General features: G+C 48.3%; 1 protein-coding gene across 2 annotated transcripts; it reads left to right on the top strand.

Annotated features, from left to right (window-relative positions):
- The first annotated feature begins 7,150 nt into the window (after nucleotides 1-7,150).
- Nucleotides 7,151-13,891, top strand: LOC131818869 (leukocyte immunoglobulin-like receptor subfamily A member 6). 2 transcript variants are annotated; one of them, XM_059153628.1, is made up of 9 exons: nucleotides 7,151-7,371; nucleotides 7,533-7,568; nucleotides 7,775-8,059; nucleotides 8,514-8,816; nucleotides 9,012-9,308; nucleotides 9,554-9,862; nucleotides 12,691-12,741; nucleotides 12,879-13,008; nucleotides 13,570-13,889. In XM_059153628.1, the coding sequence occupies exons 1-9, from the start codon at nucleotides 7,263-7,265 to the stop codon at nucleotides 13,628-13,630; spliced, it is 1,581 nt and encodes a 526-aa protein (XP_059009611.1). In that variant the 5' UTR covers nucleotides 7,151-7,262; the 3' UTR covers nucleotides 13,631-13,889. The 2 variants fall into 2 exon arrangements, with proteins under 2 accessions (XP_059009611.1, XP_059009612.1); XM_059153629.1 differs by lacking the exon at nucleotides 7,775-8,059 and having other exon boundaries at nucleotides 13,570-13,891.
- The last annotated feature ends 747 nt before the right edge of the window (nucleotides 13,892-14,638 follow it).

Below are 14,638 nucleotides of genomic sequence, written 5' to 3'. Positions count from 1 at the left end.
GGAGGTCAGGGAGATAGCATAGTCCCTCCCTGCAGTTTCAAAAGCAGGTCAACTATGATAACAAGTTTCACTGGATTTAGTAACAACCCAGAGACAGCTGTGGTCTGGGTGAGCTGCAGGGGACTGGCACTGGAAGCCAGACTGGGGTGGGTGGGGGAGGCAGGGGAGAGGAGGTGAGGACCCCGGGGGGTCTGGCAGTGATAGGAAGGAAGGAGAGATAGGGTATCTGGAGGCAGAGGTAAGGGTCAGAGAAAGAGTTCTGTTTCTTTGGTTGGTTTGGATACATTTGGTATCTTTTTGTTGTGGCTGTTTTTTATTTTTAATGTAATTTTTAGTTACACAGATAATACATGAGTATACCCAGTTTGTAAAGAGAGAGAAAGAGAGAAATAAACCTTGACTAGTAAGGTTTTGATGACCTCCTCCAATCCAATCTCCATCTCATGTATCTCATGAAATCAATTTGGGGTGTACATCTCCCAAATAGGCTGGGTCCTTGCAAACACACAGACCAGCATTTTCCACCTGTTTGCTATTGCCATTTGGGGCCAGGTCATTCATGGATGGGTTGTCATGTGTATTTGGAATGTTCAGCCACATCCCTGGCCTCCACCCACTGGAGGCCAGTAGCTCAGCTTCCCCCCACCCCCAGCATGGTCGACCAACAGTATTTCCAAATGCCCCTGGTCAGGGAATATTGCCCCTTTCTGAGACCTGCTGATGGAGATGGTGCTCCAAGAAAACATTTTAAATGCACAAATGAACTCCTACTGGATGATCTGGAGCTACTGCTTTTTTCTTTTCCACTTAGCCGTTTCTTTTGGGAATCATTGATTGTTACTGCAGACAGATTTTGTTTTACTTTATTTTTTTTAGGTGATCTCTACACCCAACATGGGACTCAAACTCACAACCCCAAGATCAAGAGTCATATGCTCTACCGACTGAGCCAGTGAGGTGCCCCTACATAAAGGCTTTTCTTTTTTTCAAAAGATTTTATTTATTTATTTGACAGACAGAGATCATAAGCAGGCAGAGAGGCAGGCAGAGAGAGAGAGAAGCAGGCTCCCTGCTGAGCAGAAAGCCCTATGCAGGGCTCCATCTCAGAACCCTGGGATCACGACCCAATCCGAAGGCAAAGGCCTAGCCAGTGAGCCACCCAGGCACCCAAAGTTTTTTTTTTTTAATTAATTTTTAGGCATGGTTAGATAACTTAGCTGCTGCAGCTCTTAAGGTGTGCAGGTGGGATTTGAATTCAGGCAGGCCGACCCTGACAGAGAAGGAGGATGGAAGATACAGGAGGGGCATATTCTGTGATGGAGGGGACCCCCTGGAATAAGGAAGACAGGGATCTGCCCAGTGGGACTTTCTGGAAAGATGAGAATGTCTTATTATCTGCACTGTATACTGTGGTAGCCCCATGCGGTGGCTGAGCACTTGAAATGTGGCTAGCAGAACAGAAGAACTGAAATTTAAATTTTACTTAATTGACTTAGAAGGAAATTGCCAGTAGTGGCTGGTACTGATTGTTCCAGGTCCAGAGCACATGGAGGGGAGTTAACCCAGGGCAGGGGTGCTGCTTCTTGAAAGAGCAGGTGGAAGGTGGAGGGGTAACTGCAGCCTAGGTCATCTTACGAGGGGGTAAGGTAGGGATGGGCAAGTGCTGGGGAGGCTTCCCCCTCAGGCCTGGATCCCGGTACCAAGGGAGCTGGGGTGAGCAGGCAAGGTGTTTTTTCAGCTGTGCTAGATAGGAAGGGAAAGCGGGCTTAGATCTGAGCCCCAGAACTGGCGGACAACATCTATGGAGCCCTTGCTGTGTGCCAAGCCTTGTTCTAAGTACTTCTCAAATATGATCTCACGTAGTCCTCACATCACCCTCAAAGTATGTGCTATTATTATGTTCACTGAACAGATGAGGAAATGGAGGCCAGGATAGTAGGGGTCATAGGGTGCAGTGACCAATGCACAGGCTATGGGGATTTCTCCAGCAGCTCAAGGATGTGAATGGGGGAGGCTGAGGGACTGAGGGACGGGGTGACCCAGAGTCAGGTTTTGCCATCAGAAAGGATTTCCAATACCCAAAAGGACTTTGAAACACTCCCATCTAGGTTCAGAGGGAGAGGAGAAAGACCCAGAGAGGAGAGGGACAGGAACAGAGATAGAGAGGCAGAGACCCACACAAAGAGGGAAAGAAATTTATGGAGAGAGGAGGCTCTGGAAAGATGGCGACAGAGAGAGAGGGAAGGATGGAAGAGGGAGTGAGGGCCATGCCAGCAGAGGGAGCCCCAGGAGAACAACTGCACTGAGACTGACCTGCGGCCAGTCTGCCTGCTTCCCAGGACAGCTGAGCTCTGTCTCTGGCGTTCCCTTTCATGAGTCTCAACTCCTTCCTCCTTCTGCTGAGCCATCTCACCATGCCCCATGCAACCAAGACCATTTACAGTTCCTTCCTCCTCTGCCCCCAATCCCACCAGGAAAAGTTCCTGGGAGCCTACCGCAGGTTCTGTTAAAAGAGAGGAGCAATTTTTCTGGTTCAGGTGGCAAAGGTGAGGAAGGAGGGAAGGGCCAAAAGGTGATCCTTGTAAACTCCTGGCCAAAGTACTGTGAGACCTGGTCTTCTCTCTGGGGCAGAGGAGGGGATTCCTAAGGTCCTTCTCTTCTTGATGCTAAATGTGGGCAAGTGGGATTGTGGCAAAAGCCCATTTGTTGGCTTCAGACAGGTTTGGCTGCATGTCCCACTTCCACCAACTCTTGCCCTGTGGCCCCAGGCTGATCACTTTCAACTCTTAGTTCCAGTGTCTTAATCTGTATCAGCTATCATCAGTATTCACAGTAATCTACAAAAGCAGCTACCATTCCTGAACACAGGCAGTTTTTCAGGCTGTGTCTTGGCACATAGTGACTAGGGTAATGATGATGATGATGATGATGATGATGGTGGTGGTGGTGGTGGTGGTAATAATGATAGTAACAGCTCCCATTCTTGCATGACTGCTAACTATATGTCAGGCACTTTACACCACACATCACACAGAGAAACAGTTTAGTTTCTTACCAAAACCCTATGAAGTAGGTCCTAGCATTATCCTCATTCTATAAATGACAACACAGAGACATGAGGGTGGCTTCCCCTAAGTCACAGCATAGTTAATGAGACAGAGCTATGATCAAATCCTGGGCTGCCTGGCCCCAGATCCTGCCCTCATGGCTGAACTTTTTGCCTCCTGTGAAAAGCAGAGTATAATAATAATAATCTCTGACCATCAATCTTCCAAACATTCTTATGAAGCAGGAACCATAATCACTGCAGTCTTACAGAAAATCAAAGTGAGTCTCAAAGAAGTGAGATGATATTCCCAAGGACACAGGGCTAACAAGAGGCAGCTCTAGGCTTTGAAACCAGTTTGATGTGCCCCCAAATCTGATATCTTTTGGTCATACCCAGTAGCTGGTACCCTGAACCTGGTCTCGTAAGATATGTTCTGAGGCAGACAGGGAGAGCTAACATTATATGACACCTCAAGCTGTCCCAGTGGCTGGCATGCTGGGCATGGGGCCAACATCCTGAACTTCCAAATTCTATCTCCATTCAGGATGCACAGATTGCCAGGGGAGTTTGAATTAATGTCAACTACAGACATCCCTCTGTATTTTTCCAATTTACCTTCACGCTCCAACTGAGTATTTTCTTTTTTTTAAATATTTTTAAAAATTTATTTATCAGAGAGAGAGCACGAGCGAGTGCACAAGGAGGCAGAGAGGCAGGCAGAGTCAGAGAGAGAAGCAGGCTCCCTGCCGAGCAAGGAGCACGATGCAGGACTCCATCCCAGGACGCTGGGATCATGACCAGAGACAAAGGCAGGGGCTTAAACGACTGAGCCACCCAGGCTTCCCTGACTGAGTATTTTCTATTTGACTCCTGCGTGGAGGCTATATAGGACCAATGATTGGGGCTCACTGAGGCAAACTTGCCAACCAAGATATCAGAATAGGGTAACTTTGTTGCTCCCACAGACTCTGGCCATGGTACTGAAATGGATGGTCCAGCCAAGTACCAATCAGCACCATGGGCAGCAACACAGAGCCCACCCTCCTGGAGTGGGGTCCCCATGGATGAAATGGGGAGGGTGTCTATACACAGGTCCAGGGGTGTTAGGGACACCCAAAAAAGACAATTTTGCAGTAGGCAGGGAAGTTCAACATTTAGATGAGGATGACTTTGACCACAGAATGCTGTCATCTGGGGAACTTAATTTCTTTTCTACTGTACACTGAGAGACAGCAGACATCAAAGCACGCTGGACTTGGTTTGGTCATAATGTTGTCCTTTCTGGATACAAGTGTACAGTGTGACTGTGATAAAAATCCACACTCAAAATGTCAGGGCTGTGCTGCTCGCTTTACAAACAAAGATTACATCTTTGCTTTTTTCCCTATTGGTGTAAAGTTCATAAATGTAAAATTGACCACTCACTATTTAAAAAGTGTACAATTCAGTAGCATCTGGCACGCTTACAATCTTGTGCAACCATCACCTCTAACTAGTTCCAAGGTATTTTCATCCCCAAATTAAACCCTGTACCCACTGTATCAGCTAGAGGACCAGATGCTTTTTCCCTGAAATCCACCAAAGGCATGCTTGCACACGTGGACTTCCACGGCACCCTCTCATGGTTTGTAGCATGTCCTGCTGAGCCCCTACCCTCTCCCCAAGGTCCTGCTCGGCTGCTAAGTACCTCCTGCTCCCTCTGGCATCACCTTTCCACATGGACAAGGTCACCTAAGCAAGGGTCACTGACTGGGAGGTGGTCAATGCCAACACCTATATCTATAGGGCTGAGTTTCAGCAGAGCGTCACCACCCTTTCCTTCTGCTTCTTTAGGAATCAAGGGTGGTTGCTTTCGCATAGAAATAGAAGTGCCTTTCTGGGGAGAGCAGCCCTGACCCCAGGCCCCTGTTTCCCTGCAGCAGGTGGGAGGACACTCTCTGTGGGACAGTGTCCTCTGGTGTCTGTGGGAAGTGTCCATGGCCTCTGAACCCACAGGGCTGCTTCCTAGGCCGTGTCCATGGCAGAGCCCATAGCCTTCTGTTTCTTCGAGGCTGGGGAACATGGAGGTCAGGGCATCAGACATCCAATTTCAGGCCAAGAATCATAGAGCACGTGGGCCTTGATGCCCAGATGGATGGCGGACATAGATAGCTTGATTCTCTTGTCCTGGAAAAACAGTGGTGACAGAGGCTGGGTCTGCTCTGGGCTTGTGCACCAGGTCTGGGGAGAGCCCCACATCTATGCCCCTGGTCCAAGAACACACCACAGACCCCTTTCTCTCCTTATAAGACCTCACCTTGCTGACCCCAGGATCCCCTAGGCAGTCCCTTCCTCAGGACTTGAGCTCTGCCTGGGAACTTTCATTTCTCTCTTTGACTATGACCAAACGTTTTATCCAGAACTTCTTTGCATTTGGAGCAGAGGGGGCCTCTGAACATGGGCCTGGACTGCTACCTTGACTATGAAGTCTGACTCCATAGTCATTGTCTTTTTAAAATTCATATTGGGGCACCTGGGTAGTTCAGTCAATTAAGCATCTGCCTTTGATTCAGGTCATGGTCCCAGGGTCCTGGGATCAAGCCCCACACTGGGCTCCCTACTCATTAGGAAGCCTGCTTCTCCCTCTCCCATTCCCCTTGCTTGTGTTCCCTCTCTCTCTGGGTTGCTTTCTGTCAAATAAATAAATAAAATATTTAAAAATAAAATAAAATAAAATAAAATAAAATAAAATTTATATTGGTAAAAACAATTAACAGGAGATCAACCCTCTTAACAAATTCCCAAGTCTATAATTCAATATTGTTACCTAAAGGCACAATGTTGCAGAGCAGGTACTTAGGGCTTGCTCATCTTGTAGAACCAAAGGTCTACACCTGTGGAACGTCATCCCCCCACCTCCCCTCACCCTGGGCCTTGGCAGCCACCATGCTACTCTCTGCTTCTATGTGTCTGACATTTTAGATTCCTCACGTCAGTGGATTCGTGCAGTCCCTCTGTGACTGGCTTAGTTCACTTAATACTATGTCCTCAGCATCCATCCATGTTGTTACAAATGCTAGATTACCTCTTTCTTAAGAATATTTCTGGAATAAAACCCCATGGTAGGTGGGTACCACATGTACTTTATCCTTCCAACCACTGATGGGCACTTAGGTTGTTTCCTTGTCTTGGCCACTGTGAATAATGCTGCAATGAACAATAGAGTGCTAATTTTCCTTTGGGATTCTAATTCAGTCCTTTTGGATCAATACCCGAGGGTGGGATTGAGGGATCATATGGCAGTCCTATTATTAATACTTTGTAGAGCCTCCATACTGTTTTCCAGCAGTGGCACCATTTTGCTTTCCCACCAACAGTGTACACAGGTTCCAATTTTTCTGTATCCTCTTCAGTATTTTTTGTCTTTGTGTGTGTGTGTTTTTGAGAATAGTCATCCTAATAGATGTGCAGTGATATCTCCCTGTTGTTTTGATTTGCATTTCCCTGACAATGAGTAATGGTGAGTGCGTAATCAGTCCTTAAGGATACCCCATAAGAATGAGTACAAAGGGGTGCCTGGGTGGCTCAGTGGATTAAGCCGCTGCCTTCGGCTCAGGTCATGATCTCAGAGTCCTGGGATCGAGTCCCGCATCGGGCTCTCTGCTCAGCAGAGAGCCTGCTTCCCTCTCTCTCTCTCTGCCTGCCTCTCCATCTACTTGTGATTTCTCTCTGTCAAATAAATAAATAAAATCTTAAAAAAAAAAAGAATGAGTACAAGGTTTTTATTTTTTAATATTCAGCTTATAATTCCCTACTGCTATATATTTTCATATTTCTGTTCATTTCTCTTTTTCAGATAAGTAATTGTGAGATCCATTACTGAATGGCTATCTTCTGATAATCTGAGCCCTCACTGTGACTTCATCTTCTCGTTTACAGATGAATGTTCAGGGCCTGGAAAAAAATCCGAGGGTTCAAATGGACATTGGCTGGGTGAAGGGCTGGCACAAAGACATCCCCATAAATGGAAATCTTGAGAAGGGAAGTGGTATTCCCTTGGGCACACCCAGGTTGTAGTGGCCAACAGGGCCGACTCAGGACTGGAAATGTCCCCACCCTCTTCAGGAAGAAGGTCACGCCTGGTATATGGAAGGTTGGGCACACCATAGATCAGGTCTCACTTGCCTGCAGAGGAAGCAGGCGTCCTCTGAAGCCCCTTCTTCTGAGCCTGACGATGGGAAAGCCCCCTGCTGCCTGCATCCTGTCCAGGCATCTGTCTGTGCAGGCTTGTCCAGTGGGAGGCAGCACCATGACCATCACCTTTATGGTTCTTCTCTGCCTTGGTGAGTTTTCGGAAGGATGGGGATAGACACCTGTGTGGGAGAGGGGAGCCCTCTCAAAGTCAGGCTGTGTTCTCTCAGGAGATCTCATGAACTTGGGGTGCTTAGAAAAGGTGGGGATCTGCTCAGGAGTCAGTGGCCTCTCACTGGGATCTCTCTTCCAGGACTGTGTCTGAGCCAGATGACCCATGTGCAGGCAGGTGAGCCTATCCCCAGGGGTCCCAGGTCCCACCTCCTCCTTGGGCACAATATAGGACCCCCATCCCTGCCAGGGCATCTGGAGGATGGAGGAGAGGAGAGGAATCTTAAACTGATCAATAAAAACGTGTACAAGGGGCCCCAGGGCTGAGAACCAGGGGAAACTGAGGCATAAAGAATACCGGGACTGCAATTCTGACTCTTTCAGAGACGCTGCCCATACCCATCATCTGGGCAGAGCCAGATCCTGTGGTGGCCGAGGGGAAGCCTGTGAGCATCTGGTGTCAGGGATTTCAGAATGCTGACCAGTACTGCCTGTACCGGGAAGGGGTCCCAGAGCCCTTGAGGAGGGAGTTTCCCCTGGGACCCAGCAACAGGGCTAAGTTCCCATTCCCACACATGACCTACCACCTTGCTGGTCGCTACTCCTGCTTGTATCACAGACAAACAAGCTGGTCAGTGCCCAGCAAGCCTCTGGACTTGGTGGTCACAGGTGAGCCAGTGTTTCTGTCTGCACAGGTGAGGTGGCTGTGCCCTGGGAGGGACCTCCCTTTCTATAGCACAGTCCCATCGACCATCGGGGGTGGTGTTCCTGTCCCACCCCAACACCGCCCCCCTCACAACATGAGACCTACCTTCTTCACAAACTTCTGAGTGCCCAGCACAGTATTGTTATAGGCACAGGGCTGCACAGCAGATCTCCAGAACTAAACTGTCTTGCAAAACTGAAACTCTGTACACATGACCCTCCCTCTTCCCCTCCTTGCAGCCCCTGGCAACCACCATTCTACTCTCTGCCTCTGCGAATCTGACCATCTTTAGGTTCCTCATAGGCTCGGAATCATGCAGTACTCGTCCCTCTCTGCCTACCCTATTTCACTTAACGTGATTTCCTCAGGTGCCCCCCCACCCCGCCCTTCTAACACACCGGGTTTGTTCTCTTCCAGGAATGTTCAACAAACCCAGCCTCTCAGCCCTGCCCAGCCCCATCGTGACCTCAGGAGGGAGCGTGGCCCTCCAGTGTGGCTCATGGCAGGAATTTGACTGGTTCGTTCTGTGCAGCAAAGAAGGAGAGGGCCACTCCTGGCACTTGGACTCACAGCACCAAGCTGATGGGTGGTTCCAAGCGCTCTTCACTGTGGACCACTTGAGCCCAAGTCACAGGCAGACATACAGGTGCTATGGTTATTTCTCGAGCTCCCCCTTTGTGTGGTCTACCTCCAGCCACGTTTTGGAGCTCCTGATCTCAGGTGAGGAATTCAGGGCATGACTCTAGAACTCCTTGGTTCTCCAGACCAGTGAGAGGAGCATCATCCCAGGTGGGGCACTGAGGACGATGAGGTTGGGGCAAGAGCTCAGGAGGCTGGGAGCCAGCAGTGGGAGGCCTGTGGGAGGAGCAGGAGAAACCTGACCCTCTTGGAAACCAGAACCACCTCTTCTCCCAGGTGTGTCTAGGAAACCATCCCTGTCAGTCTTGCCAGGGCCCGTGGTGGCTCCTGGGCAGAGCCTGACCCTCCAGTGTCACTCTGATGTCGGCTATGACAGATTCGCTCTGTCTAAGGAGGGGGCAGGTGACCCTCCCCAGCGGCTTGGCTGGCAGTCCCAGGCTGAGCTCTCTGCGGCAGACTTCCCCCTGGGCCCTGTGAGACCCTCCCACGGGGGCCGGTACACGTGCTACGGTGGACACACCCTCTCCTCCGAGTGGTCGGCCCCCAGTGAACCCCTGGACATCCTGGTCGCAGGTAGGAGCCATATCCCAGCCCACACTCCCACTTTTCCTGGGCTGGCATCTCAGGCACTAGTTGGAAGTGCGGGCAGGGAGCACAGGTAGAGAGGTGCCAGGGCGGGAAGCGCGAGTTTAAGACAACTGGACAGAGAAGAAGCCGGGAGCCGCGCTTGGGTGGGGCGCCTGAGTGACAGTTCAGTTCAGCTCGGGGAAGGGGCAAGAGCGCAGAGCCGTCCCAAACACCCGACTCTCTCCTCCCAGTCCAGCTCCCACAGGGGCCACCTCCCACCCTGTCTGCGCAGCCTGGCCTCGCTGTGGCCGCAGGAGAGAATGTGACCCTGCGGTGTCAGAGTGCCAGCTTCTTTGATGCATTCCTTCTGTCCAAGGAGGGAGAGGCTGGGCCGCCCCTGCACCGCAGGTCTCAGCACCAAGGTGGGGAATTTCAGGCGGACTTTCCCTTGCGCTCCGTGACTCTGGACCGCGGTGGGACTTACAGGTGCTATGGGTCACTCAGCAGCACTCCTTTCCTGCTGTCGCACCCCAGCGACCCCCTGGAGCTCGTGGTCACAGGTGAGGGGCTCTCTGAATGTCTTCCTCGCCATCCCCTCTGTCTTGTGTCTGGATGTCCTCCCAGCAGGCGCCTCTCTGGAGGCAACTTGTCCTTCCGTCCTCTGCCCCACACCTCCCACTGGTGCATGGGATCCCACTGGGCCGGGATCCACGCGTGAATGCAGCATCTCTGAAAAAGCCAGAAGCCAGGAGTGCATTCACATGGTGCATCCCCGAAACTGTTCACAAATGGTTACCTTGCAGTCTCTGCTACCACTTGCTCAAACCCCAAATCCACCCCAACACACTCGGCTACCTTTCCCCCCCAAACATTCAGGGAGACTCTACAAACATCTTCTGTGAGTGGACAAACATCAACATCTTATAGACACAGTTCTGACCAGCTCTGTTTTTTTTTTTTTAATGAAATGATACATTCTAAAGAATTATCTGATATCAGTAATATGCATCTCTTTTAGACTTTTTAATGGTTGTATGGTACTTTCTCGCTTTAATGTGTCAGGATAAATGTAACCAATACCCTATACTTTGGCAGTTTGTTTGTTCCCAGGCTTTTGATATTTCAAAGTAACCTATGATGAATATCCTTGCACATACCAATGCACAGGGATATGCAGAAGCAATTACTCCTTCTCTCTTGGTTAAATTCTTAGAACAGAATAGCTTAGTCAAAGGACATGGACATTCATTTTGTAATAAATATTGTCACTCTCTCTTCCTATGCCTCACTGTCACCCTTCTGTGTTGACTTAAAATCCTCTTCCAAATGTCACCTTGGATGCGACCCTATACAAATACCCCATTAATGCCTTTTGTAATAAAAAAAAAGTGTTTGATCAGTCCTAAATGTATTACAGATTTTTCTATTTATAGCTCCACCTTATCTGATACACATTTTCCCCTTCCTTCTCCTCCTTCTTTTTCTTCTTCATTGGGTATGGAGCCCAATGCAGGGCTTGAACTCACAACCCTGAGATCAAGACCTGAGCTGAGATCAAGAGTCAGATGCTTAACGGACCGAGTCACCCAGGCACTCCACATTTTCCTCCTCCTCCTCCTCTTCCTCCTCCTCCTTCTTCTCCTTATTCTTTCTTAAGATTTTATTTATGTACTTGACAGAGATCACAAGTAGGCAGAGAGGCAGGCAGAGAGAGAGAGGGGAAGCAGGCTCCCTACTCAGTAGAGAGCCCGATGCGGGGCTCGATCCTAGGACTCCGAGATCATGACCTGAGCTGAAGGCAGAGGCTTTAACCCACTGAGCCACCCAGGTGCCCCTCCATATTTTTCTTCTTAATAAGAACATTGATTATTCTTTATTACCTTCACCAAGACACACTTGGGCATGCTGGTACCACATACTGATGTGTATTGTATACTTACAAGTGTCTCACCACATGTCCTATTTACATACAGATATACATAACATATAAAATACATTATATAATATATAATATGTATATCATATGTATTTATGTGTAGTATGCATTTCATACATTTTAATGTATGAAACACATCCTATATCATACGTGTCAATAATGTACATAAATACACACGTATGTATGTAAGTACGTCTATTATATTTCCAGATGGTCCATAACTAGTGGCTCTAGTGAATGAATGAATGTGTGAATGAATGAATGAAATAACAAAAGAAAAGCATTTGAAGGTTCTTTTTTTTTTTTAAACATTTAAAAAAATTTTGTTTACTAGAGGTGGGACAAGCTAATTTAAATGGCCTGCAGGACAGTATTTGCAGCTTCTGCAGACTTTCATAATAACATGATACATAATTAGCTTTAAGAAAAACCAGAAGAAACTCTTAATCTCAGGAAACAAACTGAGGGTTCCTGGAGGGTGCGGGAGAGGGTTAGGGTGGCTGCATTATGGACATTGGGGAGGATACGTGCAATGGTGGTGAGTGTATTCGAATTGTGTAATGCTGATGATTCACAGACCTGTACGCCTGAAGCAAATACTACATTATATGTTAATAATAATAATAATAACAACAACAACAATAAAGAAATTCTTAACATGCGTGGGCTTGTGGAATTCAGAGCAAATGTAGTTCTCAGGAATATGCAGATTTTTCAGTTCCACGCCCCAACTTCTTCAGGGATGGGATTCCACCCTTATTTTGTTTTAAGATTTTATTCATTTATTTGACAGAGAGAGATCACAAGTAGGCAGAGAGGCAGTCAGAGAGAGAGAGGGGGAAGCAGGCTCTCTGCTGAGCAGAAAGCCCCATGCGGGGCTCAATCCCAGGACCCTGAGACCATGATCCAAGCTGAAGGCAGAAGCCAATCCCACTAAGACACCCAGGTGCCGTGAAGGTTCTTAACATAGGTGTAGGATGAGACTGATTGGGCCGAGGCTGAGGAGAGACTGGTAGCCTGGGGTGCCCACCCCTTCGTGTTTCTGACCCTCAGGAATTCCTGGGTGCCTGCTTCCCACCCCTAAATCCAGGATTCCTCTCTGAGGGTTAACTGAGGACTCTCTTCCCCAGGAAATCAAGCTCAGGGTGGGCTGTTGCTCAGTTTGACAAGAAAGCAAGAAGGACATGAGGGATTTCCAAACAGGTGCACTGTCTGCTTGTGGCATGGAGCATGGCTGAGCCCTTTTTTGTCATCAACATCTCAAATCAAAGTCTAAATGCAAAGGAGTTGGAGACAAGAGGGTTCACATCTCACCTGTGGCTGGAGGAGGGATCACTTTGAAGATGAGCTTGTTCCTTGGGACAGGAGAAGGGAGAATTGATAATTCAGATCCTCAGGGTAACACTGGGCTGAGCTAGCCCCAACTACTCATGTTCTCTGCTTTCCTCTCAGGGATTCCTGCTGCTGTCACCTCATCACTGCAGACCCCAGACTCCACAAGTGGTGAGTAACAGAACATAGGCCTCCTGGGGTGCATATGACCTGTTCAAGGGGAGGGGAGACCTAGATCTCCCCTCTGGGTGCAGTGGTAGGCGTGACCTGTCCTGCCCTGCATGACCTCTCTGCCCCATTGTCCCTAGCCCCACGCCCAGATCACACACTGGAGAACCTCATCCGAGTGGGTCTGTCTGCACTGGTGCTGGTGGTGCTAGTGGTGTTGGTGTTTCAGGCATGGCGCAGCCAGACAGGTTCCCAAGGTGAAACCAAGAGGTAAATGGAGGATGGCGCTGCACATTCTTTGGGGTTTGAGAATCTTAGAACAGAATCACACATACACAGAAGGCTGCATTAACCCAGAAGATTCTGAAGTGGTCCATGAACTGTGTGAACTCTGTGCTGAAAACCTAAAGGCAATGAAGCGGTGTTGTCTGTGCAGGAGGCAAGGACAAGGCTGGGAGAGCTCCCTGGAGGAGGGTCCTCCACCATGAACCCTGCCCCCTGCCTTGCTGTCTCCTTAGTGTCTGGCTTCTCTTATTCCCTCACCCTAATGACATGAGGCTTTATCCACATGAACGTTTGTGTCCATAACTCCACTCAATTTTTTTGGTTCTGCTCCAACACTGTGTATCACAAAAGTCTTTTTATCACATGCACACTCCCTGATGTGAGTTTCCAGTCGGTGCCTCCAGCTAAGTGCAGAGACTCAGGTAATGCGGCTGAGCAAATGTTTAGATGGATTGAAATTTATATCCAGCCTGGAAGGTGCAAGCCCAGAACGACATCCCAACCCAACTCCTGTCTGGATTCTGCAGGCTTCTCTCTCTTCACCAGGTGCTTCCTGCATGGCTCCTCCCCCAGCATCAGCACCTGGAATCAGCACTCTCCCATGTGAGCCTCTGGTGCTTTCCCGTGTGACTGTTAGTGATGATGGTTCTTTCAGGGATGTGGTGCCAATTAAATGAGATTATAAATTCCAAGATGATAGACAGATGTTTGTTGTTTGTTTTGATTTCAGTATTAAATTCTGCGGAGCAGGTAGCATCTCACAGACCTCTGGTAGGTGTGCAAATTGCTCCATCAAGTTTGGTAGGGGGTAGTGTGGATTTCCTGGTTTGGGGGAAAAGATATGCAGCTATGATCAGGCAGTCCAGCATCTAGAGGTTTGCCCTGGAGAGCCCTGTGCACATATACCCAAGGATATAAAGCACCAGAGTCAGAGGAGAAGCATTGCTCCACTAGCCAAAAACTGTAAGCAACAAAATTCCACCAACTGAAGGATGAATGAGTATTTTGTGTTACTTTTATACAGTGGAATGCAATACAACAGTTAAAATGCATAAAGTAGGATGACAAACAGAAAAAATACAGCTTGATCTCACAAATATGATGATGAATGAAAGAAGGAAGCCAAAAAGGATGCATGTGATACTATTGCATTATTAACAGAACACAACATAAATTATGTAAGAGTCATAAAAGATACAAAAACCATGAAAAGGGGTGAAATGATTAATTTAAAATGATGGTAACCTGTAGAGAGGGTGCAAACGCAGGGTATGATCACAGTGAACATTACTACGGGAAACCATGTGGGAAATAGCAGATTGTCTGAATCCCCATCCAGGCTCTGGTCTAGAGAGGAATCCAGTTCCCTGGTTGTATGTTAACATCAGGTGGAATAGCCTTGTATGGGGTGGACATCTGATTTTTTAAGTCTTATGGGAATGATCAATATTGCACAGTGGCTATGAGGCAAAGATGGTCAATCTGGACTTTGGGGTTTAATTCATTATCTATTGGGCCTAGTACAGTTAAGCAATGGGTGGGGACCAGCATGGGACTTATTCTATTCTGATAAAATTTTTTCTCTGTCCCACTAAATTGATAGTCTAAAGAGAAC

The sequence above is a fragment of the Mustela lutreola genome, chromosome 16 (genome assembly GCF_030435805.1).
Source record: "Mustela lutreola isolate mMusLut2 chromosome 16, mMusLut2.pri, whole genome shotgun sequence".
Lineage (NCBI taxonomy): Eukaryota > Metazoa > Chordata > Mammalia > Carnivora > Mustelidae > Mustela > Mustela lutreola.
Note: the sequence above shows the minus strand (reverse complement) of the source record. Positions and strands in the feature narration are given on the sequence as shown.

Bases quoted from the DNA above. Each gene is read 5' to 3' on its own strand.
- LOC131818869 (XM_059153628.1), top strand. From the start codon at position 7,263: ATGGGAAAGCCCCCTGCTGCCTGCATCCTGTCCAGGCATCTGTCTGTG. The intron at 8,060-8,513 runs GTGAGCCAGTGT...GTTCTCTTCCAG, and splicing joins TCTGGACTTGGTGGTCACAG to GAATGTTCAACAAACCCAGC. The intron at 13,009-13,569 runs GTAAATGGAGGA...TCTCTTCACCAG, and splicing joins TCCCAAGGTGAAACCAAGAG to GTGCTTCCTGCATGGCTCCT.